Source organism: Penicillium alfredii (genome assembly GCF_028826965.1).
Source record: "Penicillium alfredii strain IBT 34128 chromosome Unknown utg000010l_segment0_segment0, whole genome shotgun sequence".
NCBI lineage: Eukaryota > Fungi > Ascomycota > Eurotiomycetes > Eurotiales > Aspergillaceae > Penicillium > Penicillium alfredii.
Genome location: NW_026622707.1, coordinates 1,905,483 through 1,931,366, shown reverse-complemented (window position 1 = coordinate 1,931,366; position 25,884 = coordinate 1,905,483). Strand labels below are relative to the sequence as shown.

The 25,884-nt window shown below is 51.5% G+C and overlaps 11 protein-coding genes across 11 annotated transcripts; 2 read left to right on the top strand and 9 right to left on the bottom strand.

Annotated features, from left to right (window-relative positions):
• Positions 1-147: 147 nt before the first annotated feature.
• Positions 148-1,146, bottom strand: NUU61_008271 (translation initiation/elongation factor MRX8; the record flags this gene model as incomplete). Its single annotated transcript, XM_056658796.1, has 2 exons — positions 148-574; positions 635-1,146. 2 exons carry the CDS (start codon positions 1,144-1,146, stop codon positions 148-150), a joined length of 939 nt encoding a protein of 312 aa, XP_056509089.1.
• Positions 1,147-1,325: 179 nt separating this feature from the next.
• On the top strand, positions 1,326-1,945 carry NUU61_008270 (putative AP-3 adaptor complex subunit sigma; the record flags this gene model as incomplete). Its single annotated transcript, XM_056658795.1, has 2 exons — positions 1,326-1,394; positions 1,460-1,945. 2 exons carry the CDS (start codon positions 1,326-1,328, stop codon positions 1,943-1,945), a joined length of 555 nt encoding a protein of 184 aa, XP_056509088.1.
• Positions 1,946-2,737: 792 nt separating this feature from the next.
• NUU61_008269 (60S ribosomal protein eL8) lies at positions 2,738-3,637 on the top strand (the record flags this gene model as incomplete). Its single annotated transcript, XM_056658794.1, has 3 exons — positions 2,738-2,785; positions 2,864-3,373; positions 3,437-3,637. The coding sequence occupies 3 exons, from the start codon at positions 2,738-2,740 to the stop codon at positions 3,635-3,637; spliced, it is 759 nt and encodes a 252-aa protein (XP_056509087.1).
• A 1,373-nt stretch (positions 3,638-5,010) lies between these two features.
• Positions 5,011-7,874, bottom strand: NUU61_008268 (putative spindle pole body component; the record flags this gene model as incomplete). The annotated part of the gene is made up of 3 exons (XM_056658793.1): positions 5,011-7,456; positions 7,541-7,749; positions 7,821-7,874. The coding sequence occupies 3 exons, from the start codon at positions 7,872-7,874 to the stop codon at positions 5,011-5,013; spliced, it is 2,709 nt and encodes a 902-aa protein (XP_056509086.1).
• A 1,687-nt stretch (positions 7,875-9,561) lies between these two features.
• On the bottom strand, positions 9,562-10,848 carry NUU61_008267 (ankyrin repeat domain-containing protein; the record flags this gene model as incomplete). The annotated part of the gene is made up of 1 exon (XM_056658792.1): positions 9,562-10,848. One exon carries the CDS (start codon positions 10,846-10,848, stop codon positions 9,562-9,564), a length of 1,287 nt encoding a protein of 428 aa, XP_056509085.1.
• A 230-nt stretch (positions 10,849-11,078) lies between these two features.
• Positions 11,079-12,525, bottom strand: NUU61_008266 (uncharacterized protein; the record flags this gene model as incomplete). Its single annotated transcript, XM_056658791.1, has 3 exons — positions 11,079-11,095; positions 11,408-11,578; positions 11,724-12,525. 3 exons carry the CDS (start codon positions 12,523-12,525, stop codon positions 11,079-11,081), a joined length of 990 nt encoding a protein of 329 aa, XP_056509084.1.
• Positions 12,526-13,947: 1,422 nt separating this feature from the next.
• NUU61_008265 (cytochrome b561 domain-containing protein) lies at positions 13,948-14,577 on the bottom strand (the record flags this gene model as incomplete). The annotated part of the gene is made up of 1 exon (XM_056658790.1): positions 13,948-14,577. One exon carries the CDS (start codon positions 14,575-14,577, stop codon positions 13,948-13,950), a length of 630 nt encoding a protein of 209 aa, XP_056509083.1.
• Positions 14,578-15,250: 673 nt separating this feature from the next.
• Positions 15,251-15,994, bottom strand: NUU61_008264 (uncharacterized protein; the record flags this gene model as incomplete). The annotated part of the gene is made up of 1 exon (XM_056658789.1): positions 15,251-15,994. The coding sequence occupies one exon, from the start codon at positions 15,992-15,994 to the stop codon at positions 15,251-15,253; it is 744 nt and encodes a 247-aa protein (XP_056509082.1).
• A 2,419-nt stretch (positions 15,995-18,413) lies between these two features.
• Positions 18,414-20,184, bottom strand: NUU61_008263 (glycosyltransferase family 20 protein; the record flags this gene model as incomplete). The annotated part of the gene is made up of 5 exons (XM_056658788.1): positions 18,414-18,543; positions 18,601-18,940; positions 19,004-19,374; positions 19,426-19,798; positions 19,881-20,184. 5 exons carry the CDS (start codon positions 20,182-20,184, stop codon positions 18,414-18,416), a joined length of 1,518 nt encoding a protein of 505 aa, XP_056509081.1.
• Positions 20,185-21,136: 952 nt separating this feature from the next.
• Positions 21,137-22,213, bottom strand: NUU61_008262 (uncharacterized protein; the record flags this gene model as incomplete). The annotated part of the gene is made up of 4 exons (XM_056658787.1): positions 21,137-21,558; positions 21,626-21,985; positions 22,041-22,053; positions 22,130-22,213. 4 exons carry the CDS (start codon positions 22,211-22,213, stop codon positions 21,137-21,139), a joined length of 879 nt encoding a protein of 292 aa, XP_056509080.1.
• Positions 22,214-22,920: 707 nt separating this feature from the next.
• On the bottom strand, positions 22,921-25,726 carry acoA (aconitate hydratase ACO1; the record flags this gene model as incomplete). Its single annotated transcript, XM_056658786.1, has 5 exons — positions 22,921-25,129; positions 25,285-25,304; positions 25,389-25,466; positions 25,565-25,582; positions 25,691-25,726. 5 exons carry the CDS (start codon positions 25,724-25,726, stop codon positions 22,921-22,923), a joined length of 2,361 nt encoding a protein of 786 aa, XP_056509079.1.
• Between the last annotated feature and the right edge of the window lie 158 nt (positions 25,727-25,884).

Genomic DNA, 25,884 nt, shown 5'->3' with positions numbered 1-25,884 from the left:
CGGTTGTATGGCTGCATCTGCCATCTTCAGCTGCAGTGATACCAGAAGACCGGGGCGGGAGCTGGCACCGCCAGAAATGTTCTGTGTTTGGCGCACTAGATCAGCTGCTATACTCGACAAGACAAGTTCTCTCCCCAGACTTGCACTTCATGACGATGCGGCTGGAAATTCAGGCGCAGGTGTGGGAGCGATGTTGGCTTGCTCTAAGCTTCCGTCAAGTCCAGCCGCGGACAAGATTGACCAGCGAACAGCACTGACTCCTAAGGCCTGACCAGGGCCAATCAACGTTTCGGCACCGCACGTCAAAATCTCCCCCAAAGCACCGGGGCCTTCTGAGACCCGCCGGTTTGGCTGGATAGTAGGTTTAAGGTCTTGGAGCATGCTCTGAAGCTGCTGGATGCTGCATGCCGACACTCCAGATTTGATTTGGGACTTCTTCTTGGCAAGGACCTTGTCAACTTTGGAAAGAATTATTTGATGTGGAATAGCATAGCTTCGGAGAAGACTGAGAATATCCGCGTCGTTTTGCTTGATGCCGTGGAGGCTGTCGATGAGGACGAATGTTCGGCGCAGTCTGGGGTTGTATTTGGTCAGTGAAACATCCTGGGGTCACATATAGAATCCAATAACTCACTGCTTTCGTCCTTGGAGATACTTCATAATCTCCATTCCCCATTCTGGTCGACTGGACTTGCCGTACCCCGGCATATCTAGTAGCACTACCTTCGACTCCCCGCTCTTGGTGCCTCCAATGCCGAATGCGTTCATCTCCCTCGTCCGACCTGGTTTCGAAGATGTCCAACACATTTCTCGGCCCATGATCGCGTTCAACAGCGAGCTCTTCCCGACATTTGACCGACCTAGGAAGGCCACTTCCGGTGTTATTGAGGAGAGCGGTGTTGTGCGAAATTTGCTGGCGGACCAGAGCTTGATAGGCCCGTGGTTGGAGGGAGTGAATAACTTGTTGGCGAAGGTCAATTGCGCGTCATTGGGGGGTTTTGTATCCCAGTAAGAACAGAGGTCAGAAGGCGTAAGGTCTTGGGGTTGGCGCTTGTTTGGATTGGAAGGACTGGGTGTGGATGATGCCGGAGGGATTTTTGTCGCGTAGAATCGCAGGTTGGGCTTCGGTGCCCTGTAAAAAAGCATTCTGTCGATGTCGCGAGCGAGTTCAAGCTGATCAGGAACAAGCGACAAACCGGCGATTTCTCCAGATTCTCGCTCGGCGCACGGGGCAAGTCGGCCGAGCCAGGCCGAGCTCTGCTTATCTCGATTTATCGGCATGCGCTCTGCTCAACTCGCTTGACTCTTGCTCTCCATCCAGCGAAATGATCAACGCCGTGCTGGTCTTCAATAATAATGGGCAGCCACGGCTGACCAAGTTCTACACGCAGCTGGTGCGTTCTGATCCTGAACCACTCCCCCCACCTTCGTGGAAAGCAGCTGACAAGTCGGCAACCAGGACACCCAAACGCAGCAGTCTCTCATCGCGCAAATATATCACCTCGTCTCGCAGCGCCCACCCAGCGCATGCAACTTCCTTCCTCTCCCTCCTATTCTCTCGCGAGGCGCGAGCTCCTCCGTGCATGGCCCATCCGATGCCCCAACCCAGATCACCTATCGCACCTACGCAACATTGTCCTTCATCATGATCTCTACATCGACTGAGTCGCCGCTAGCTCTCATCGATCTCATTCAGGTATTTGTCGAGGCGCTGGACCGTATGTTCGAGAACGTGTGTGAGCTGGACCTTATCTTCGGCTACGAGACCATGCACGCTGTGCTGGGCGAGATGATTGTCGGTGGTGTCGTGATTGAGACCAACATAGACAAGATTATGGCAGGAGTGCGCAATCAGGAGGGATCGCTGGGCAAAAAGAAGGCCGTCCAAGCTGCGAGTACAAGTCTTGGTCGCGGGGCGCTTCCGGGACTGGGCGCGTGGCGGTGATAGACACAACCACAGCTCTGTTACCCTACACAGAGCAGAGAATTTGACGAATGTGCACGCTTTTTACTCTATGCTAGGGCGTTCTGGTTATACATAGACATTTTTCGTGCCCGGCGCACTCGGCCATGGCCATTCTACCTTAGTTGGTCAGCGATAGCTTGAGCTAATATTGGGTCAATCTTTGAAAATTGAGACATTGGGTTGAATCATGACACCCTGACATCCACTACTACCTTGCGTATACTAAAACAGCATAACAAAGCAACTCCGGTAACATCAGCTTGCAAGTACTTAAGTATACTCGGTACAAGATGCCAATATTCGATCATGTGACTAGTAGACCTCTCACATGATACCTTAGCCCTAAGCGATTAACCCTGCATCACGTGTCCACAGACCCACGACAAATTCATAAGATCCGCGCCAGAAGCTTTTCTTTTTTCCCTTCCGTCAACCGTCAACCAGCGCCGCCAACCCCAGTCGACGACAATGGTAAGCACCTAAAGCCTTCTGTTCAACATCGCAGAGGCTTCGACTACTTCCGCGATGTCGTGAGACAATTTGTCTGGCTTCAGATCGCAAAGTATCGAAGCAGTTCCGCCGATTGCACATCATTTCGAAAGAGATGTGGGCAGACGCGATGATTTGGCTGGAGACATGAATCAGGCCCGTAACACGGCCTGGCTCATGTCATCCATAGAGTTCAAAGAAGATACAGCACTAGGAGGAGTAGATGGCTGATCTTCTTTTTCTCAATGATAGCCTCCCAAGTCCGGAAAGAAGACCGCCGCCATGCCCTACCCCCAGGGTAAGGCTGGTGCTGGCAAGAAGCAGGCCAAGGTTCGTTTTCTCTCTTTCCACCCGGGAGGTGTCTTGTAAAAAGAGAATTCTTGGGGGATGCTGACTTTTGTCTCATAGAACCCTCTCATCGAGAAGCGTCCCCGCAACTTCGGTATCGGCCAGGACATCCAGCCCAAGCGCAACCTGTCGCGCTTCGTCAAGTGGCCCGAATATGTCCGCCTCCAGCGTCAGAAGAAGATTCTGAACATGCGCCTCAAGGTCCCCCCGGCCATCGCGCAGTTCCAGAACACCCTGGACCGCAACACCGCTGCCCAGACCTTCAAGCTCCTCAGCAAGTATCGCCCTGAGACCAAGGCCGAGAAGAAGGACCGTCTCCTCCAGGAGGCCACCGCCGTCTCGGAGGGCAAGAAGAAGGAGGACGTCAGCAAGAAGCCTTACCACGTCAAGTACGGTCTCAACCACGTCGTCGGCCTGGTTGAGAACAAGAAGGCTTCTCTGGTCCTGATCGCCCACGACGTCGAGCCCATTGAGCTGGTTGTCTTCCTGCCCGCTCTGTGTCGTAAGATGGGTGTCCCCTACGCCATCGTCAAGGGCAAGGCCCGTCTCGGTACTGTTGTCCACAAGAAGGTATGTCACTACTTTTTTCATTGAGTCTTGTTTTGTCACCCATGTTCTAACTCAACCCCTCAGACCTCTGCCGTCCTGGCCCTGACTGAGGTCCGCTCTGAGGACAAGTCGGAGTTCGCCAAGCTGCTGTCCGCCATCAAGGAGGGCTACACCGACAAGTACGAGGAGACCCGCCGCCACTGGGGTGGTGGTATCATGGGCGCCAAGGCCAACGCCCGCCAGGAGAAGAAGCGCAAGGCCTTCGAGGCCGCCATCAAGGTCTAAGCTCGTCTTCCCGAGACTTAACCTCTTGATGTCCGACTGGGATACCCTTCCAAAAAGCGCTTTGTTCTTTGAGAGTAGGGAATGCAAAAAAGCAAGGTGTTTTCAAGGCTCCGGATGACTTTGTTGACGGCCAAAATCTTTTTTTAGCTTTAGATGGGTGAGAAAAGAGTCCTTGATTCCCTCTTGTTTTCGAGTCCTCTACTTCTCACCAACAAAAAAAAAAAGCAAAAACTTTTTTTTTCTCTTACGAACTCCTCGATGGCCCTCATGTACCACTTTTCTTGCAGATACCCATGAATGCATTTCTCTTCAATGTGCCCGCCTGGCCTGCGGTGCCATGGCCTCGAATGTAGACAGAAATAGCCATTCATGCAGTCTGCTTCGTATTAAGTATTCTGTAGCTTTTTCATCTCAAAAGTATACGGAATTATAGATGGGCTGTGCGAACTCGTGCCGATTAGTTCGCTTGGTAGGGTCCACATCCAACCAACATGTTCGTTCGATTCCGTGAAGCCCAACCGAGAAATAAAGTCAATTTCCTCACTTTACCTCACTTCACCTCACTTTACCTCACTTTACTACATCTTAACAAGCATGTATTTCCCAGAATCATTCCCTAACGCCACGGGTAGACCTTTTCGGACGAATTGTAAGGAATTTGGAATAGGCTGGGATGTATGAATGCCTGAAAAGAAAAGTCTTGTCGTCAATGTATATACCAGGTCTTCAAATGCTGCCAGCTTCAAAACCGAGCGAATATTCACACTGCAAGACATGAGCATTCCCGAGTCCTGTAAAAAGATTCCAAAAAACAACCCAAGAGGCGAAGAAAAGTAGAGTAAAAAAAGAACACTTATGACAGCCCATTTCCCGGGCAGGCTTTGTACATCAACACCCCATGAAATCAAAAAAAAAATAAGTGGAAAGACAATGAATTAAGCTCCATGCAGAGATAGCAGCGAGTCGGCGCAGCAAGACAGGCCTTTCACGAGAAAAGAAAAACCAGAAGGGTGGGGGGAACAAGAGTTGGTATGATGAAATTACAGGATCAAAGGATCAAACGGCAAGGCAATGAAGAGACAAAAAGTACAGAAGCCAAGAATTCCCCGCCCAGTGTTTTCAGAGACCATAAGATATTGTTCATCACCAAGCCACATAATGTGGACACGTCAAGAAGAAACTAAGCAAAAAAAGACCCATTCTAACGACACCCAGAGAAAGGAAAAAGAGAATCAAGGAAACAGTGCAAGAAGAGTACAACGGAGAAAAGACAGAGGGCATTAATATGTTCGCAATCATTCGGTCATTAACGTTGAGCGGGATTTCGTGAAAGTCCTTGTCTTGCCTGATTTTCGAGGTTAGAAGTGGCCCAGTCACAAGGACAACCTGTACAAACTCACCTTCATTTGTTCAATTCTCGCCTTTAATTGACTGGTAACTTCAGCCGCCCGCTTCCAGTTCTCCGCTGGCTCTGCAGACCTGGGCTGCTGTTCGTCGTCTGGGGGATTGCCGGAGCCTCGGGTAGATGAGCGCGTCGGGCTGCCCACAGCCGAGTAACCATATGTAGGGCTCAGCTTGCGTCGGCCGAGACTACCGTCGCGGCTGCTCAGTCCTGGGGATTCCAGCCCGTTGTTTTCCTTCTCTTCGCTAGGACTAGCGGAGGCATAGCTCTGAGGGCGCGCACTCTCGAACCGGGAGCCCATGTGGAGACCGGATCGTGGCACAGCAGTGTGGCCATTGCTGACGGCTTCTGGGTAAACAGAACCTGCATCTGGGATACCCATGCTGGCAGTGTCGGATGCGGCGTTGGCCGGACTCATGGCAGAGGCACGGAGTGCCCGAGCCAACTCCCGCTTCAATCGTTCGATTTCTCTCTGTTGTTTGTGGACATTTTGCTCCGCAGTCTCGGCATCACTTCGTGCCCGCACCAACTGTGTCTCCTTGGCTTTGACGCTCAAGACATCGCGAGTGTGGTCCTCAATCAGCTGGGCGTTCTGGTTCTGAAGCTCCGTAATCTGCGAGTTGAGTTTGGTGCGCTCGGACTTCATGTCTTCAACAGATCGGCTGAGCTTCTCCTTCTCTAGCCGCAATTCTTCCAGCTCAGCTCGCTCAGCAGCGGGCATTCCACTCATTGCTGGTGCAGCGGGGGCAGGAGCAGATTCAGCAGACGCGGCAGGTTTAGCAATGGGACGACCCGCAAGACCGCGACCAAGCCCAAATTTGGGAGCAGCTGGCGGGGGCGCAGCCTCTTCCGACGGCGGGGAGGCGACCCGTCTCTGCGGCGAGGCGACACTTCCCGGGGCAGCGATCTTGCGTCCAAGCTTGAGTCCCGCTCCGGGGGGTGCTCCGGGCTTTGGAACCCCACCCAGTTTCGAAGGAATCGCTTTAGCGACGGGCTTGGTTGGAGAGCTTTCCACAGGGGGCGCCGCAGGAGCGGCGGCAGGTGCGGGTTTCTTCAGACCCATTGCTGGTTTCTTTCCTCCCACGACCTTTTTGCCGACGGCTGGGGTGGCAGCAGCCTTGACCTTGGGGGGTCCGACGATTGGCTTGGGTCGCTCCTTGGCTTTGACTTCGGCGGTCTCGAAATATTCCTTGATTTTCGTTTTCCGAATATCGTCAAGGCCATCAAGGTACGGATTCATAGCACGTTCACCAAGAATCTTCATCAGCGTCCCTAGAATCTCAGCACCCCCCGAACGGATAGCCTCAGTAGACTCGGTGAGCAGCTTGGTGCCCGCGTCGGCAATTGATTTAATTTCCGGTTTGGCGGGCACTTCCCGGGTCGTGCGTAGACAGCGGATCAGGAACTTGACTGTTTCCTGTTTCACTTGCGGGTTCTTGTGCTTGAGATATTCCAAGATATCCTCCAAGCAGTCCGAAAGACCAGCGGATGTGAAGACAGCATCCAGCGCCTGACCCAATGCCTCGGCCACTGTTTGTTTCTTTTCTTTCAAGCGCTCCAGCATCGGCACCATGATGGTGGGTCGGTACTTGACAAATCCACCGCGCAAGCCCTTGGCCAGCAGATCGACACAGTTAGCTGCCACAGTGACAACAGCAACGTTCGCATCCTTCATGCACTTGGCCAGCGCCCTGGCAATTTCATCGTAGGGACCATCTTTGATTCGTGGCACGTTAATGGCGCTATGAAGAGCGTCCAAGGCGTCCTTCCGATCCTTCCATTTCGAGGAGCCTAGTTGCTCATGGATGTTTTTGGGGATCTTAGGAAAGACATCAATCGGCTCCGCGAGGTCGAAAGCATCGACCTCTCCACCATCATCTTCACCAAATTCCTCACCACCCTGCTCTTCGCCCTCCTCGCCTGCCGGGGATTCACTAGCCGTGGCCATGGCATCTTGCTGCGCCCGAGTTAACCGCTCTTGCTTTGGCGCAGGTTCTTGCTTCACATTTTCAAAGAGCTTCTCCAAGTCTTGCTGTTGCACTGGCTTCAGATCGGCCCAGAAAAGCGGCTTGATGGCTTCTCGGAGCCACCGATACAGTTCCACCGTTAAGTTTTGTGCTTCCGCTCGAACATTTTTATCTGCGTGGCCGAAGACCTTGGGAAGAGCTTTTAGGGTAGGCTTCGGGTCGACAATCTTGCATCCGAAGTTGTGGTAGACGGTGGTTAAAGCCGTCAAAGCAGCAGCAATCACTTTGGGCACTTTATGAGAGAGAGTCGGCAGGAGTTCTTCGATAACGGGGTCGGCTTTGTCTAATTCCACACATAGCAAAAGAGCTTCCTGTGCGCTGGCTTTACCAGCTGGTCGTACACACGGAAGACCTTTCTCCGCGATCGGGCCGATCGTGAGTCCGCGGGTTCTGAAGAGGGATTTCGTCAGCAAGCCTGTAAAGAGGCACAATACCCATTGCAAACTGGGAAAACCCAATGAGTATGATACACACCTTGTGCAAGCCTGGGGGCCTCCAAATTTCAAGAATGAACAGTATGATGCAAGACCTTCGAGCTGTGCGGCGACGTTGGAATCGGCCACAGCCGCTTTCCACAGGCTGGGATCTTGGATGAACGGCGCAAAAACCGGATGGGATTCATCAGGGGTTTTCTCAAACTGTGCTTTCGCATCCTCGTAACCCTCCTTACGGACCTTCCAGTTCTATTGATCGATCAAATGTCAGCGATCGGTAACGTTGAACGGGTCTTCGCCATGCACAGAGAAGAGCGAACCTTGTGCGCAAACCGGTCGGGCAGAGGCAGGGCTGAGAAGTCGTCTTCAGACATGACGGCCGTCTGAATGACCTGAGAACTGTGACACTAGAATGGAGGAATCTCTGGCACTACAAAGGGGGTACGATTAGCACACTGTGACTGTCTGGTCTCTGCGCACCGAAGAAGATAACCGCTCTGCGACTGAGACCACATGGAATTCCACTGAGCCTACCGTATGGACTTTGGTGCCCAAAAGAGATCAATGACTTTCCCAGACAGTTTCAGTCTGGGGTCAAGGGAGAGGGATGTCGATCTGAAAGAAACACGAGCATCCAAGAATGTACAAAAGGAAAAATCACAGACCCCAAGCGCTATATGATCAAGCAAGCACAGGGTCGGGGGGGGAGGATGGAGATCGTAAACAGCCGAGTTTGGAGGATCGGAAAGTAAACAAGCGCCTTGGCGGTCAGGTTGTTGTGACCCCGCGGTGGACCGCCTTTCGATCGACACTCTCAATCCTCAGGCAATCCTCAGGTTGCTCGTCACTTGGTTTTTTTCGCTTGAAATGAAACACTCCATGCTTCTATGAATTGCAATTGCCCTCATTGCAGGTGCCCTGAAGACTCGGTACCTCGCCTATACCTCGCCGACACCGTTGCCCCCCCCCCAATCCATCTTCGGTGCATGCGGAGGTATACTGGAGGCTGCTAGAAACACAAAGTGGCACCACTATGGGCGGATTGCTTATGGTGCAGCAGATGGAGTCATATGTGCTCCTTTCGAGCCCTGAGAACAATATGAAGGCTGACTCCTTTTTCTGCGGCAGATACGAGCGTCCCACCAGCGCTAATTAGCCTCGGCGAATTTGCCCTAGACCTATCTGTTTTTGCAATAACTCGGCGACTCAGTCACAGTGCATGATAGGACGCTAAAGAAAGTCGAAGAGCTGAAGCAGACAATCGCTGTCAATCCGCCGTCTACGGGGTAGATCATGAACTTCGAATCGTGATGTGTCTTGCCCCAAGTCGAAATCAACAACACGACCGACCCCACATCTACTCTGGGAGAAAGAAGGGCCTGATATACTACTGGCTGCCGTGGGAACCACCGCAGCACAATCTGGAATCGCACCGCTACTTAGTCACTTGGCCACCTTTAACCCGACTTCTCCGTCCCTAGCTTCGGCCGGGAAACGAACTTGGGCGATCAAGGGACATCAAGGCCTACGCTACATGTGGATCATGGAGGACAGCGCGGGGACACCCCTTGCGTCATGCTCATCAGGCCTCACGATGAAGCTGTGGGTCCCAGCAGAATACAAAAATACCCGACCCTCCTTGAGCATGACTATAGTGTCTCTACAGTGCACTTCATCTCAGTTACAACACGGTTTCTGATATCTGGGAACTGTGATCTTCGACTCTCGCAATGTGACCAGACTCTGAGTCAACCCACTATCAATGACTATAGCCACAAGATACTAACCCTTGCTTCGCTCAGGCGGTTTTAGGAGACGTAGTATATGATAGAAATTAGATATTAAACCCTTATTAACTCATTTTTATCTTGCCCAACGGGTCTTATTATCTATCTTTAATATATAGATGGCTATTCTACTACTGCTGTCACTATTTCTTAATCCTTTTTCTGACCTTTCATAAACCCCTGCCCCTTTCCTTCTCTATATTTATCCTAATTAATTAAACCAAGGTCACCTGAGCGCTAAGAAACAACTATGCGATTGCATTATAAATACTTTCTATGTGCAAGGAATCCCACGGCTCATATCCGCCCCTTTGGAAAGCATCAATTGCAGCATATGATCATCGGGATACTCTTTCGGATGTACAAGAGGATGCTGGTTCTGCAACGTGCAAAGGAGGTTTGGGTTGGCCCCTCTCTCCAATAACAGCTCGGCAATATCCCAATTGCGCATATCGCCATTGAGAACTCCCCATAGGGCGGTTTGGGGCTCTCCAGCATATAAGACATAAGCGTTAGGGTCAGCGCCTCGATCCAAGAGGAGTTTGGCGACACTTTTCTGTCCGCGCAGGGCTGCAGCGAATAACGGCGTCCGGTCGTGGAAACTTCTTATATTCATATCTGCACCTGCATCCAGCAGTCGGGTGATGATATCGAGGCCGCCGTCTGAGGGTGTACAGTCTGATGCGGCGTAGTACAAGGCTGTCGTATTGTTCTCTCCCTTACAATCAACGGGGACGCCTAGTTTCAGGAGCATTTCCAGACAGGCGAGGTATCCGTACTGTGCGGCGCGGTGGAAGAGTTCTTCGCGTTTCTCAAGGATCACGCCGCGGTCGAGGAGAAGCTGGGAGATCTCCGCATGACCGGATCCCATGGCGATATAGAGGGCCCGGCGACCTGTGGGGGACTGTAGCTCGGCGCTAGCGCCGCGCTTTATAAGGTGTTGAATGCAATCCATGTTGCCATGCAACGCAGCCTTGCAGAGCGGGGTTTGGCCTAGATATTCCATCGCGGTGATATCGGCCCCGCGATCGAGCAGGAAATCGACACTGGCGAGATGATTCCACGCAACCGCATGGTGCAGCGCCGTCATGCCATTCCCATCTGTTGCATGGATACTCGCCCCACGGTCAAGCAGCACCTGCATGGTCTTGAGGTTCCCGTGTTGTGCCGCGGTCCCCAGATAGGTGACTTTGCCGCGACAGTGGCCGTGGATACTTGCGCCATTCGAAAGAAGCAATTCGACCAGGTCGGGGTGCTGTCTGTTGATTGCAATGCAGACGGCATTATGCCCCATATAGCGCCTGGACGTGGGTAACGGCGGTGCATCGATGTCCAGGGGCTTTGCTCTTAGTGATTTTTCCACAACTGCTCTCAGCCCGCGCAAGGCACCGAATACCAAGGCCGAGGATTTATCATGCTGTGCGTTGTACCAGTAGAGATAATCTTGCAGTAGATCATAAAGGCGTCGATTCGCTTGACACAAGACACTGATGTCTTCCTGGACCGACAGGTTTTGTGCTATGTGCAGCAGTAGCTCGTTGGGAAGGGCCAAGAGAGGCATGGCCACATCATATATCAAAAATGAAAGGGTTCTTGCTCGAGAGAAGAAGAAAGAAAACAAAGTGCCTAGTTGAGCGAAACAGCGAAAGATAACAGTTTTTGGGGTGTCGATCACATTGGCAAGCTGACGTGGCGGTAAATGCCCAAACCAAAATCCTCCATGCATTGCCCTCAAACAGGAAGTATAAAACAGCCCCTGTGGGCATCTGTGGATCTTCATATTGTAATATGTCACCGCAGCGAAAAAACTTCCCTGACCTTAGTTCAGCTGATCAGAATAAATATAGGGAAGAGAGGCGAATAGATATTAAAAAGAGGATTGAAAAATCAATCAATCAATAAATAAAAAATAAAAAAGCGAGACAAAGTAGTAAATTAGCTATCTGGATAAAATTTAGCTCATAAGGCTTTAAGTTTAATTTTTAGTATCTACCATGTCTCCTAAAGCCACCGAGCGAAGCAAGGGTCGGCGATTTGTATTTACTATATTCTTATTAAAATCTACGATTAAAACTCTGCCTTCTGGTTGAATTCCTCGTAGAACTTCTCAATATCCAGACGAGACTCCGGCTCGCAAAGAACCGTCCCCAGCAGCGTCCGCATGTCGTCGTTCAAATCCGAGAAATTCTTCTTTAGGAGCTCTTCCACTTTGTCGGCTTTGACCCACTCGCTGTCAACCCCACTGGTGATCAAAGCTTTCCACAGCGACAACCGCTTGTCGTTGGCATCTCCTCCCATGTCGGGATATGTCATGTCGAGCCAGATCATGCCCAGGGAAAAAACATCGATCTTTGTGTTGTAGGATTTCTTTCTGATAATTTCTATGAAAAGCGGTGTTAGCATGACGACACAGACACGAAGGGAAAAGGACCATACCAGGAGCCATGTAGCCATCAGTGCCAAAATTCCACACAAGAGAATTGCCGGTCTTCCTCGCGTTATCGAAGTCCGTCAACTTCAGCGTACTGCCCTCCAAGAGAACATTGGCAGGCTTGAGATCACCATGGATAACATTGGCCTTATGAACCGCCCGCACACCCTCCATGACCTGCTTAAACGCCCGATTGACAGCTTTCTGGCCATCCCGCTGATACTGGGCAATTTTGCCCTTCAAATCGCCGCCGCCGACCACGGGCATGAAGATAATCGCCGCCTCCTCTCCGTACCGGAAGTAACCCAATACCTTCATGACATTGTCACTCCGGGTCCCATTCTGGAGGATGGCGCCATTGACCATCAAATCTCCGTCGGCGGCTCGCTTGGCCGCCACGGTTTGGTCTTGATGGTGGGGGACGGATAGCGTGGCGCGGAAGACTTGGGCGTTGGCTCCTGTGCCGATCTTGTCGCCCAGGACAAGCTTGCTCATCTCGCAGCTGTCTTCTTCGGCGTATTCGTAGGTGGTTCGGTCGATTTTCTCGCCCTCGGGCACGTCGTGGGGGAAGCCTTGGGGTGCAAAGAAGGTGTCGACGTAGGCTTCGTAGGCATTGTGGAGGGTGTCCCAGTCATTAGAGTCGAAGGCGCTGTCGTCTCTGCTGTAGATTTGGGGGGCTGAGGAGAGCTTGGATCCAGGGCGATGGCGAGGGGCAGCGCAGACGGATGATATTATATAGGCATTCAGCACCAACAGAACAAGCAGGAAACGGTGGAGCAAGTGCCCCCTTCCAATGGGATGACCCATTATTGTTGGATAATAATACAGAAGAAAAGTATGCTATGGGAGTAAGGGAGAAACCACTGGATCGAGATCCTTCACAACTCCTTTATACTCAAGTATTCACAGCTATGGAGCTTCTTTGGGCCTCCAGCATTACCAATTACTCTTTTTTTACTTCCTATTCTAGTCTTGGGGGCTCTGCACGCCTGAAGACAATGAACAAGCCTTGCTAGTCTGTTTCAGCAGGGGCTTATTATCACTTGCCTAATTAGGGTATGTCCACTGATTCATTCAATATATTTATGGTAGTTTTGCTAATTAATTTGGCCTATAATCTCAAATCTTGGTGGTCCCACTAGGTATGCCATCAGTGTGTGGTGTTTGGCTCATACTGTCATGGACCATGTAGTGGGATGCCCTAAACTAGGCAGCCAGTTCAAGGGCTAGGCTTGGTTACATCGTCGGAAAGATCTCTCCTTATAAAGACAAACGAAGTCACATCGAGGTGGCAAGATCTAGGAATAAAATGTAATCTTATGGATATTCGTCAAAGGGGTGGGGGCAGTGTTTTCCCTGATTTTTCTTGTTTCTCCTTGTCAGCCCATGGCTTCTACAGACGGCTGTTCTCGATTGCTTAGTCCGTAACAAAAGAAAAATCAAAATCAAAATCAAAATCAAAATCAGTTCCTCTTAAGTGATTTAACAAAACTACCCTTCTAGTGTTCCCGCCATTCAAGGTTCCTACGGATCATTTAGCTAAAGGCCAGGAGCCGAGGCCCGAGCACGGCGATCTACTTTTTCTTAGCCACAAGCCACTAGGCCGATAGCCAATATTAATGAAACACTTATCTAATGATGCCTGGATGCTGAGTCCTGTCTCAGAAGCCTGTTTCTAGCAACCTCCTACCTATGGAGATGTCATGGTTCAATCGTGGAACTGATACCACACTCCATGTTTGGGAGACACTCGTGGAAGGAAAAAGAAAACAGGTTAAATGAACCCTTGTTTCTTCGTCGATTCCATTCTTCTCCCTGTCTCAGCAACTATTCATGCAGTTATTCCTAATGAAAGCGCCCAAAAGGCGAGAGAGCTATAGTGCTATTATCATGGATGATTTCCTGGACTGGAGGTATTTAAAGCAACCAGAGGCTTGGATTGTTCTTCTGATAGGTCGCATGCATTTCATTTAGGTTAAGTAATTGCTTTAAGAGATTGTACAGATTTCATGTTTATCATTCCTAATTAGGTAGTATGTTTCAGGTATCTGGATATAATCCTTAGGCGACCAGCCAGGGTTTTGTCACATATAGTGTGGAGTCTGGACATAAGAATAGACACCAACCTACTTATTGCGAACTAGCACCGAGACACAAGCGAAGCCTTGATGTAAACTTGATACAAAGCCGAGGCCCCAGCACCTCGTTCGAACAAACAAGACATTCATCCTAAGGCTTGCTCATCTCCTGAACCTTGGGCCGAGAAGAATACTGTCTGAAAGTCCCAAAAACAACAACAGCAAGATACGCACAAATGACAATCCCCGCAATAATCGAATAAGCAATAACAGCACCAACGGGACACCCAGGCGACCCAATCCCAGCAAGCATAAACCCCAGCCCACCATTAACGATGCCTAGAATCACCAAAAGCCGCCCCCACCAGCGATGCACATACGCAAGCGGGCTGCGCCGACCGGAGCGGCGGTAGTACAGATGCGCCAGGAGACCCATGAGCGGCTGGAACAGCAGCAGGCCGCCGACAACAATGAATCCGATGATCGGGTGGTAGGTGTCAATTTTGTCAGTCTCCACGCCCAGATAGATGCCGACGCCCATGCCTGCGACGAGCATGGCCAGGGCGAATGCTTGCAGGGGCGCGTGTAGCTGTGTTACTTTCTTGCTCCAGGGGACGACTTGGATGATTGTGGCGCCGATGGGGAGGAAGAGCCCGATTGCGAAGGTCATTAGGAAGCCGTGGGCTATTAGGGCGCGGACGGGGACGTAGGTGTCGGCGTCTCTTTTAACTAAGAGGTTCGAGGATGGTGTCGGTGGTGACATAGGGTTGATTGCACTCATTGTGAATGGGGCTGACAAGTTGATGCTCAACTACGAATGTTTGAATAGGGAAAATGGAGCGCTTAATATGAGAAGATGGATATCAAAGGGGGGTGTTTCCTGCCACTTTAATGACGACTTGGCTGCTCGCCACGGCCAGCCCTAAACAGCCTGAGCAACGGGAATGAATTCCGGAACCTGGATATGTCGTCACTGGGCCACAGCAGCTGGAAACTGTTATTATTGAAAGCTCTATCTAATCAGAATTCTGAAAATGCTAGATTTATCATTGCTATCAGCATAACATTGGTAGATGCTGCCGTTGAGGTATGGGTATGGGCATGCGATGGATCCAGTACCGAATATGGATCAGGTACACATATCCACGCTAGAGCCAAGTAGTTCTGCAGTCGATGTAGATTTCTCATTTACAAGCATTGCTCCTATCGACACCGGGCTAGCCGATGATCTATGCCAGGGCATATCTACGCCATGGATATATGAAAAGAAGAATTGCACGCAGAAACGGTATAGTACATTGATCCGATATGCAACACCAGAACAGATATCAGACAGACATGAGAAATATAAAGATACGGCACAAGTCCACAGGAAGACTTGGGCTCAGAAGAAGAACCCCCAACGAGGAACCCTGGGTTCGAGCAGTAGTCAATACACACCCATAAAAGAGACCTTAGTTACCCCCAGTCCGGCTCAGAACCAACGTCTTAACCTTCCCAGCACGCTCATTGTTGCGATGAATACGATGAACCAAGCTCGCCAGGGAAGCATTCTTCATCTTGCTCTGGTCATGCTTCGGCAGACGCGCCCTCGCCTCAGCAGCAAGATCAATAGGCTGACCCAGACGCCTTGATTCGCGACGGACATACTTCTCCGCCCATTTGCGCTCGCGCTCCTGCTCACGTTCCTTGCGCGACATCACGGGCGGACGGTCCTCGATCGCCGAGCCGAAGGGGTTGATAATGCGCTCGACGACGTGGCGAACGTGGCGGGTCTTGGGCGCGCCGGACGAGAACTCGATCACGTCGCCCTCGCGCAGCGAGTTGCGCGGGTCCGAGACCAGGTACTCCGTTTCCTTCGGGTACACCTTTTGCACGGTTGTGTCGAAAGTCGTGTGGCGGTGGCTGACGCGGACGGTGCGGTCCATGCGGCCGACGGAGATAACAGTGCCGGTCTTGGAACTGTAGGCGTAGGTGCGAAGGCGCGAGGGCGGCTGTAGTGCTGCTGGTGTGTACGTATTGGGTGGTGGTTGTGAGGGCTGCTTGTTTTTGGGGATCTTGGTTTTCGTTGAGGCGGAGCGGATGACGGAGTGAATTAATGCTGCGGATGAGGGAATCTTTGACCGGGCCAGGGTCGCCGACGGTGCCATTGCGGCGCTGAAGGGCATGATAGCCCGGAGGAGGTGGCTTGGTGCCATTGTCGTGCAATGCTCGCGGAGCAGATCCCGACGAGATCGGAGGTATCAGGAAAAGGAAAATTGAACGATGATCAAGGAGAAAACCACTGCGGGACCAAGAACACCCCCACTGAATGTCAGGTTGTTCGGACAGCTCCAGGAAAAGCAGAGCTGATGCGGTCGAGAATTTCTCGGGGTGGTAAGAGTTTGCATTGTTTGCACTCGGTATGAGGTTCCGGGCAGAACTATAGGACTTCAATTACCAGATGTTCTGAGAAATCCAGCATATTGGAAAACCAGCAGTCTCTAGCATTTGGTTTAATTTAATTCGAGTCCAGTATATTCACAAAATAGTGGATGTTGAACATGGCTGTCATGCATCAAGGTGAGGTCACCGACTATGAAGCCACTGAACTGATTCGACAGAAAGAATAGTTAAAGCTATATTCGGCACAGTAATGAACTATATTAGGAAGATACTGAGAGGATTAATTGACGCCTGGTTTGTGAGTTAAATGCTAAGAATTATTTCCTATCGAGCCATAAACACGGCCGTACCTATCGAGATATGTACCAAGTCCGGATAAGATAAATTTAGCTAAAACCCACAAGTTCTATATGTAGCATTTATGCGGTCGAATCCCGGATAACTAAAACCCTATTTATTCATGTATATACTCGCAGTATTCACACTAGCCCAAAAGTCCAAATAGTTGAGTCGACTTTATGGTCTTGTAATTCCCTTTGGCAAGGCTGCCCGCGCCTCGGGGTTTCATTTCCCTGAAGAAATGCTACAACATGGTATATTCTTGACTAGATCACCTAACTATATCCCATTGAAACTCGCGGGGAATTCATCCTGTTATATAACACCCGAACGATTCTGATACAGCAGTAGTTTATATCAGTCTCTCCGGTTTCACACCTGTTCCACCTGCAAGCCCGCCACGTTGTCCTTGTTGATTGTCTGAATGATCTCCGATTCTGTCTTCGGACCGGTGGTTTCATATACAGTATCTTCTATCAAGTTCCATAGATCGAATTTGGGTGTCTGCCTCGAACATATAGACCGAGGTACCGGTTTTGGGTTCGGTGCCCACGACAGGATGAACGAGTTTGAAGCCCTTTTCAGCTTTGATAGCTGCACCAGGACCGTCCTCGTCCCAGTAGTAATCCACCTGCAACACGTCGGAATTTGTCTACCAGCCGGGGGGAATCTAGTCCCGCTAACTCGATATTCCAAGGGCTCCTTACAAAAGGGGGTACATACTGTTGAAGCCATATCACGAAGACTTGTCTGTCTTGTTTGGATTTCGAGTTTGGAGTAAAGATGAAGGAAAGAAAATGAAAATGAGGGCGGAGATCCCCCGTCCTTATTTAAACCAAACTTAATGACCTGGTGAGGGGCATCGGCGACCTATTGGGGGGCCCACGGCTTGCGCAAAGTGGAGGAAGCGAGAAAGGTGCTGGCTGAAGACCGCACACTGTGGGAGAGTAGTTTTGTTTCCGAACTGCCAATCCATTCGTCGAGATTGCACGGCGTCATGGTGTTTATAATGAAATAATGAAATAATTGCACTGTTGTATCTAGGATCTAGGTACAGCCATGCCATAGAGCAAAAGCAGATTAGCGTATCCTCGAAATTGTTTTTCCGAGAAAGGTATTTCTCTTCTTCAACCCTCTCTCCTTACAAGAACCTCGCCAAACACCTACACAATTCCCAGCAGAGTTGTTACGCGTCTTCGTTCATAAGGTGAGTTATGCTCGAAAACCTCCAACATCTGTTATCTGTCATGATTATACACCGCCAATATCTATATACCTGTCAGAGATACTTGGGCGGTAGCTGCATACCCTTCGGGGCGTGTTGCCCGGGTATCGATGGTGTTTGGTGCAGGGGAATGAAAGGCAGATTCATGGACGGGTTTGGATGCTTATATTACTCTGATAAAAAGCAATTGGCTAATTTACTTGTGTCTATAGGATTCCTTGGTTTGGTATGGTATATCCTGGTGTTGTCTTACGTGTTGTGGTCGATGATCACAGTATGTCAGGACCAGTTGATAAATAGCTCATAAAACATAATGAAACATTTGTCTATCTCTCTACCTATCCAACAGATACCCAAAGACATTGGAAGACACGACCAGCGAAGTCATCAGATGCACCACATCTAGAATGGAGAGAGTAAATGATTATTCCTAGAAACGAACCCATCGACAGAAAGAAATAAGAAAGACCCGATAAGAAAGAAGGAAAAAAGAATATATCCCCATGTCGCCTGAAGAGAAAAGAAGAGAAGACCAAGAAAATACATTTCGCCACATCCATTGTTCGTGTAGAGCATCCTCGTTTCATTCAATGCAGGTCCATTCCAAAGTTGGATCAGAACGTGCGAGTCTCAAAAAAGAGAATGCAAGAGAGAAGAATTGAAAGTCATTACGCAGCCTGCTTCGGCGCTGAGACCTCGCCATCACTGGCGGGAGTCGGTTTCTTGGATTGGAATTTGTCCGCCGACTGGGCAGATATCCGGGTGAGCTCAGTCACGAAGGACTGGCCCCAGAAGGCACTGTAAGGCAGATGGTTAGATTATGATCAGATGACTCGTAGGGGTTATGCACCATACCTGGTGTACTTAGAGACATATTTGTCCAGCTTGGCGAAATTGAGTGCTCTCTGCTCATCGCTCATGGTGACGGCTTCTTGATATGCGCCGGCCAGCTCCTCCGTGTTCCAAGGGTTGACGATAATGCTCCCGTTGAGACTCTGGGCTGCGCCCGCAAACTCGGAAAGCACCAAAACTCCATGGCGTTTTTGCTGAGTTGCGATGTATTCGTAGGCCACGAGGTTCATTCCGTCCCGAGTAGACGAGACGATGCACGCATCAGACACCGCATAGAGGGCAATGAGCTCGTCGAAGTTGACGGACTTGTGGAGGAAGTGAATAGGCATGAACTCCACAGTGCCTAGAGAAATCGAATACATCAGCATCAAGCCCTGGATCTCAGGTCGAGGGGATAGGTACTCACCGAACTTTCCGTTGATCCGGCCAACCAGCTCGTTCACCACAGCCCGCAAGTTCTGATATTCTTCGACATCTTGTCGGCTGGGAACGGCAACTTGTACCAAGACGACCTTGCCCACCCATTCCGGATGGTCACTGAGAAATACCTCGAGCGCGTGCAGCTTCTGTGGCACGCCTTTGATGTAATCCAGACGATCGACACCGACCATGAGTTTCACGCCTTGGAATTTCTGCTCCAACATGGCAATGCGTTTTTGAACCTTCTCCTTTTTCAAGCCTTCCTTGAACTTCTCCGGGTCGATCCCGATGGGGAAAGCGCCGCAGGTGATAATCTTGCCCTGGAATTCAATGCCATTCGGCGTTGTCGCAAGGCCCCTAATTCCCGTTAGGCAGAACTTCCACACTCACATACAGAAGCACACTTACAGTAAGCGCGAGCAGCTGCTCAAAAAATGTCGGGTATAGTCGTAGGTGTGGAAGCCGATCAGATCGCAATGCAGAACACCCAGGAGCAGCTCGTTCCGCACCGGAAGAATGCGATAGATCTCACTGCTGGGAAATGGGGTGTGCAGGAAGAATCCAATCTTGACATTCTGCTTGCTATCGCCGATCTCTTCGCGAAGCATTTCAGGAAGTAGCATGAGATGGTAGTCGTGGACCCAGATCAAGTCCCCATCCTGGACCTCCTTGGCAATGGCCTTTGCGAACAAGCGGTTGGCCTCCTTGTAGGCCTCCCAAGCCGACTCATCAAAGGTGATTTCACCGGGGTGGTAATGGAAGAGGGGCCAGAGAATTGAGTCTATTCCGAGGAATCACCCAAGTTAGTATACCATATCCTGTCACTTCAAACATCTTGCGGGGGAATTCAAGGCCAAACTGACTTGAGAATCCATTGTAATGTCGGTCCGCCAGGTCATCGTCAATAAAAACCGGCACCGCGCCATATTCATTCTTCAGGCGCTGCTTGACCACCGAAATTTCTCCCTCGGGCACTTCCAGACCGGGCCAGCCGTACCACTGGAAGGTTGTCGATTTCGAGAGACCACTCAAGCCACTGACCAAACCACCAGACGACATGGAGAAGTCGTATTTCCCATCTGCGGACCGTTTGATCGTGATCGGCAGGCGATTCGACACCAGAAGCAGCCGCGCCTCACTGGGCTTGGGATCTTCAAGAGAAGGCATGATCGCGGGAAGCTCGGATACCAGGGAGTAGAGACAAAAGGAGGCAAGGCAAGAAGAAAGGAGAGACTGGGCGTAGTTTCAACCCCGTGAAGGTTCCTGTGGCTCCGGCAATTCGTGCGGTTAGACTCAGTCTTTCTTGGAGATGCGGGGGAGAGACCCGAACCAACCGCTTTCCTTGGACGCAGACGAGCGAGACTGCAGGGACAGCGACAGCGAATACGCTGAGAAAGCTAGACAGGCTCTCTCAGGCCGTCTCCATAAGACGAGCAACGAAAACGAGGCCGGTTGGAATGGTCTTGCACAGAGAAAGAAAGAAAAAAAAAAGGCGGGTCAGAAGGGCGGGGAGAGAGGTGAGGTCAGCGCCCCGAAGAAACTTGGAACAGCTACGAGGTGGAGCTCCTCAATAACGCTCACATCGGGGTGTGAAGGGGAGAAAAGAAGAATCTCAGAATTTCCTGATGATGACCGAGTTTTGTATGTATTTTTTATTCTATCCAGAGCTAATAACAGAAAAGAGGGGCAGATCACCAGTAACCTCCCTGGTTTAGTGCTCCTTTGGACCGGTTGGACAGTCCAGCATGTCGGTTGTTTTCGTGTCCAAGTTGCACTTGCTATTGGAACCCCCGCCCAGCCAGTCAGCGCTCGAAGTTGGGGGCTCCAAGGGTGACTCTGCTTCTCGTGATGACACCGCGCTGACGTCGCCAGCCGAATTACATAAGAGGCTGTCAATCACCATGGATATACTTGGGTCTAAGTATCACAGAAATACAAGTATAATCAATGGATTTGTGTATGTCTAATGGCTATTTTTACTTTTATTATTCTCCAGGGATACCTTGTGACATTTTTGTGGCTCTCCATTCCCATCTTGGACATATCAACCATGCTACCCACAGCAGACATAAGGAGTATATCCACGGATGGGTATAATCACACGTCCAAATCAAAGTAGTTATAATGTAGGCCGCTGGCCTGCCAGCGTCCAGTCCCCCGAATCCGAGTCATGAACCACCCGACCCTCCGCCTCTAGTTTCAGCAGCACCTGCAACACGCCATGCGACGCAGGCAAATGCAGACTCTCCGGAATATCACGATAAATGACCCGCACCAGCTGTAATGGCGTCCACCCACGTTTCGGGTTGGGCGAGGGCTCATTCTCAGGGACATCGAGCTTCCCATACTGCATGACACGCAGCACCTCATCCTCCCGTTGCTGGCGGTGCTTGATGTACTCGACGACACGGGCCGTTGCGTTGTCGATCACGGCACCGTGGCCGGGATATCCACGGCCAGAGACACGGTCGCGCATGCGGTGCAGGCTGGATAAATAGACGTGGAGGTCTTCAAAGACGGCGGTGCCGTGGCCCAGGACATCTGGCACATTTAGTAAAGGCAAGTAAAAAAAGAAGAAAGGAGAAGGAGAGAGTTGGTAGTTTCTTACTATCGCCTGTAAATAGTGCATTCTCCTCATCCAATACAAATACCATATGGTCTTCTGTATGTCCGGGAGTATGGAATGCAGTCAGCGTCGCACCCTCGACGCGAAATACCTGCCCGTCTTGAATCTCTGTCTGCCCGGCATCGGGCTGGTGCTTGAAGACTTGCGCGCGGGGACAGATCTTGAGCAGATCCGGAATGCCATTGACGTGGTCACCGTGCCAGTGTGTAATCAGGGCCTGGTGCACGGTGGCTTTCTCTTCCGATAGCAGGGACTGAAGATGGGCCGCCCATGTTGGCTTGCCCTCGCCTGTGTCGATGAGGATGCGCTGGTGCCCACTGCCAATCAAGTATGTATTTGTTCCTGGCGAGTAGCAATTAGTGTTGGCCCGGTGAAATAGCAAGGATGCAATACTCACCTTGTAGTGTAAACTGAATGTCCCATCCTCATATAGTGTATCATTAGCCTGATGAGTTCGAGTTATACGCAAAATATTGAGAGACATACCTTTCCTGGATTCCCGCCCAGGATCCTCACCACGGACGCACTGAGTCGTTCCACCTCCGGCAGGCGAACAAGTTGCGTTGCCATGGTTCAAAGCACTGAGCTGGTGCTGGTGAAGTCTTGATGAGACGCCCGAATTAGAACTGTAGCTTAACGGGCTTCAATGCAAAAAGAGCACCGAGGCTATTTGACGAGATGACAAGACTGCGGTGTCCTATGGCTGTGATCTTGATAGCTCAACTACTCACCTGGCAGAGGGTGGAAGCACGTAATTTCCTGGAGAGATGGCGCGCCTAAAAGACTGTCCAGAGAGACAGTCGACGCGGGGCCGAGTTGGGCCTCGGCAGATTATCTCAGCCTGAAAACCCGCAGGTTCATTCGTCTATCAGAGCTGATGAATAAGTAGTTCAGTAGTTCTATACAGTTCTGCAGATAGCTTTACAATCTACTAGCTGGAAACCAAAATAACCAAGGAAATGTTGTATGCATCTAACATACAGAGTGATGTAGGGGGAAAACCAAACTATATTCATTGAACCCACCCAGAAACATTGGGAATCAAGAGACGGAAAAAAAGGAAACAAGCAGATCAGTCATAAAAAAAGAAATTTTTCCCCGGAGCACAACTCCTCGAACCTGGCTCAAAAACAAGGGACACATGCACACATCCCACACAGCGTGTGTTCGTGGTTCCTCAACACACCAGAGAATAGTTTTACACGGACACCTCGACCAGCCGAGAGTCAGCGGTCAGCGGTGCTTGGAAAGAGGGTTTGAGTGAAGGGATGGATCGCTTAGTTGCCCGACTTGCGAGCCATGGTGTTCAGGGCAGACCCATCGTGGAACCACTCCAGCTGGGACTCATTGAAAGTGTGGCTGAGCTTGATGTCGAAGGCCTTGCCGCCATTCTTGGGGTGGACGCGGAGGGTCACGGGCTGACCAACGGCGAGCTCAGTGCACAGCAGGTCGACCTTGTCCTCGGGGTTGATCTTGTCGTAGTCGGCGGGGTCGGAGAAAGTCAGGGGCAGCATACCCTGCTTCTTCAGGTTGGTCTCGTGGATACGAGCGAACGAGCGGGTGATGACGGCGAGACCGCCCAGGTGACGGGGCTCCAGGGCGGCGTGCTCACGCGACGAACCCTCACCGTAGTTCCAGTCACCAATGACAATCCACTGGGTGCCACGAGCCTTGTAGTCACGGGCAGTGGCGGGGACGGCGTTGTACTCGCCAGTGAAGGCGTTCTTGACCTTGTTGGCCTCACCGTTCTCGGCGTTGACGGCACCGATCAGCATGTTGTTGGAGATGTTGTCCAGGTGGCCACGGTACTTCAACCACGGGCCAGCCATGGAGATGTGGTCAGTGGTGGTTTTGCCCTGGCACTTGATCAGGATCGGGATGTCCGTGGCATCCTTGCCGTCCCACTTGGCGAAACCGCCCAGGACCTGCAGACGGTCACTGCTCGGGGAGACAGCGACATTGATCGAGGCACGGTCGGCGGGAGGAGCCTGGTAGGTGTCACGGCCGGGGTCGTAGCCCTGGTTGGGCAGACCGTCACCGGTCGGGGGCTTCAGCTTGAACTCCTTGCCATCCTTGTCCTTCAGGGTGTCGGTCACGGGGTTGAACTTGAGTGTACCGGCCACGGTCATGGCGACGACCAGGTCTGGAGAGGCAACGAAGGCGTGGGTGGCGGGGTTGGCGTCGTTACGGCCAGTGAAGTTACGGTTGTAGGAAGAGATGATCGAGTTGGGCTCGCCCTTCTTGACATCCTTGCGGTCCCACTGTCCAATGCAAGGACCGCAGGCGTTAGCCAGGATGACACCACCGTACTCCTCGAGAGTCTGGAGCTGACCGTCACGCTCAATGGTGGCGCGGATCTGCTCCGAACCGGGCGTAATGGTGAATAGAGACTTGGACTTGATGCCGTGGTCAAGAGCGTCGCGGGCGATCGAGGCCGCACGCGACATGTCCTCGTACGACGAGTTGGTGCAAGAGCCAATCAGACCGACCTTGAGCTCCTCGGGCCACTTGTTGGTCTCGACGGCCTCCTTGAAGGTGGAGATGGGGGTGGCCAGGTCGGGAGTGAAGGGTCCGTTGATGTGGGGCTCGAGCTCCGACAGGTTGATCTCGATGAGCTGGTCGTACTCGGCACCCTCGTCCTCGCGCAGCTGAGCAGCGTAGTCGCGAGAGAAGTCACCAATGTGCTGACGCTTGGTGGCGCGCAAGTAGTCGTACATGCGGTCGTTGAAGGGGAACATAGAGGTGGTGGCACCGATCTCAGCACCCATGTTGCAAATGGTACCCATACCAGTGCAAGACAGAGAGTCGACACCGGGGCCGTGGTACTCAATGATGGCACCAGTACCACCCTTAACGGTCAGGAGACCGGCGACCTTCAGGATGATGTCCTTGGGAGAGGTCCAGCCGGACAGCTGGCCAGTAAGGCGGACACCAATGACCTTGGGGGCCTTCAATTCCCAAGGAAGACCAGCCATGACATCGACAGCATCAGCACCACCGACACCAATGGCGGCCATGGCGAGACCACCAGCGTTGGGAGTATGGGAGTCAGTTCCGATCATCAGACCACCGGGGAAAGCGTAGTTCTCCAGGACGATCTGGTGGATGATACCGGAACCGGGCTTCCAGAAACCAATGTTGTACTTGGCTGTGGCAGACGCAAGGAAGTCGTAGACCTCCTTGTTGATATCGTTGGCACGAGCAAGATCCTTGTCACCTCCGATCTGGGCCTCAATCAAGTGGTCGCAGTGCACAGTGGTGGGGGTCTGAACAGACGGCATTCCAGCCGACATGAACTGCAGGATGGCCATCTGGGCAGTGGCGTCCTGGCAAGCAACACGGTCGGGGCGCAGCTTCAGGTAGGAAGCGCCACGCTCGATGTCCTGACCGTGAGGGTCGTCGAGGTGAGAGTACAGAACCTTCTCGGCGTAGGTGAGAGGGCGCTGCAGACGAGCGCGAACAATGTCGAGGTTCTCGGACATCTTCCTATAGGTGCAGCTCTGTTAGCAAATGCCATTTCTGCAGATTTTCTACCGTCCCAGGTCGCGGATACTGCATTTTCCATGACAGACATGCGCAGCTATCCAACTCCCCGCGGAGGAAGAAATAGAAAAAGTAATATATGCAAGGCGAGATCGTACTTGTAGTTAATGTAGTTACCCTATTATTCGAGCTGTCAGCCACTGTCATCACGGTTCTGGTAAAGCGCCCGGTTGTGAGGCTCCAAGACTTGAGGGCCACTCACCTTCTCCCAGTTGGTCATCTCAACCTTCTTGTCAAGGGGGGAATCGCCAACGGTAGCGAAGGCCCGAGTCCCGAAAAACTATCAAGTTTCGAGTCAGTCATTGCATAAATCACCCCCATACAGCTCTGTGTTGTCCAAGACCACGTGTGATCCTGGCATCAAAAGGCGCAGCTTACCAGACGGGATTTCGGGGCCTATAAGCATCAGACATATTAGCTTCCAATTCACACAGGGAGACAGCAGGCTTTGGAGAAGGCCATCGCTGGCACATTCCCAAGGCGACGAGGTAGGGTGATGCTTACCAGCGCACCGACGCGCGCAAGGCGGGTGGAGATCATGATGGACAGCTCTCGCTATGTGGAAATAGGAAACATCAAAGAGCTAGCAACCACCGCCAAAGTAGAAAGGGAGTGGAGAGTGAGGGAAAAGAAGAGAGAAAAAATGAGGGAAGAAGAGGGAAGCTTGGTGGTTTTGAGTGGGAGAAGCGGACCGAGAG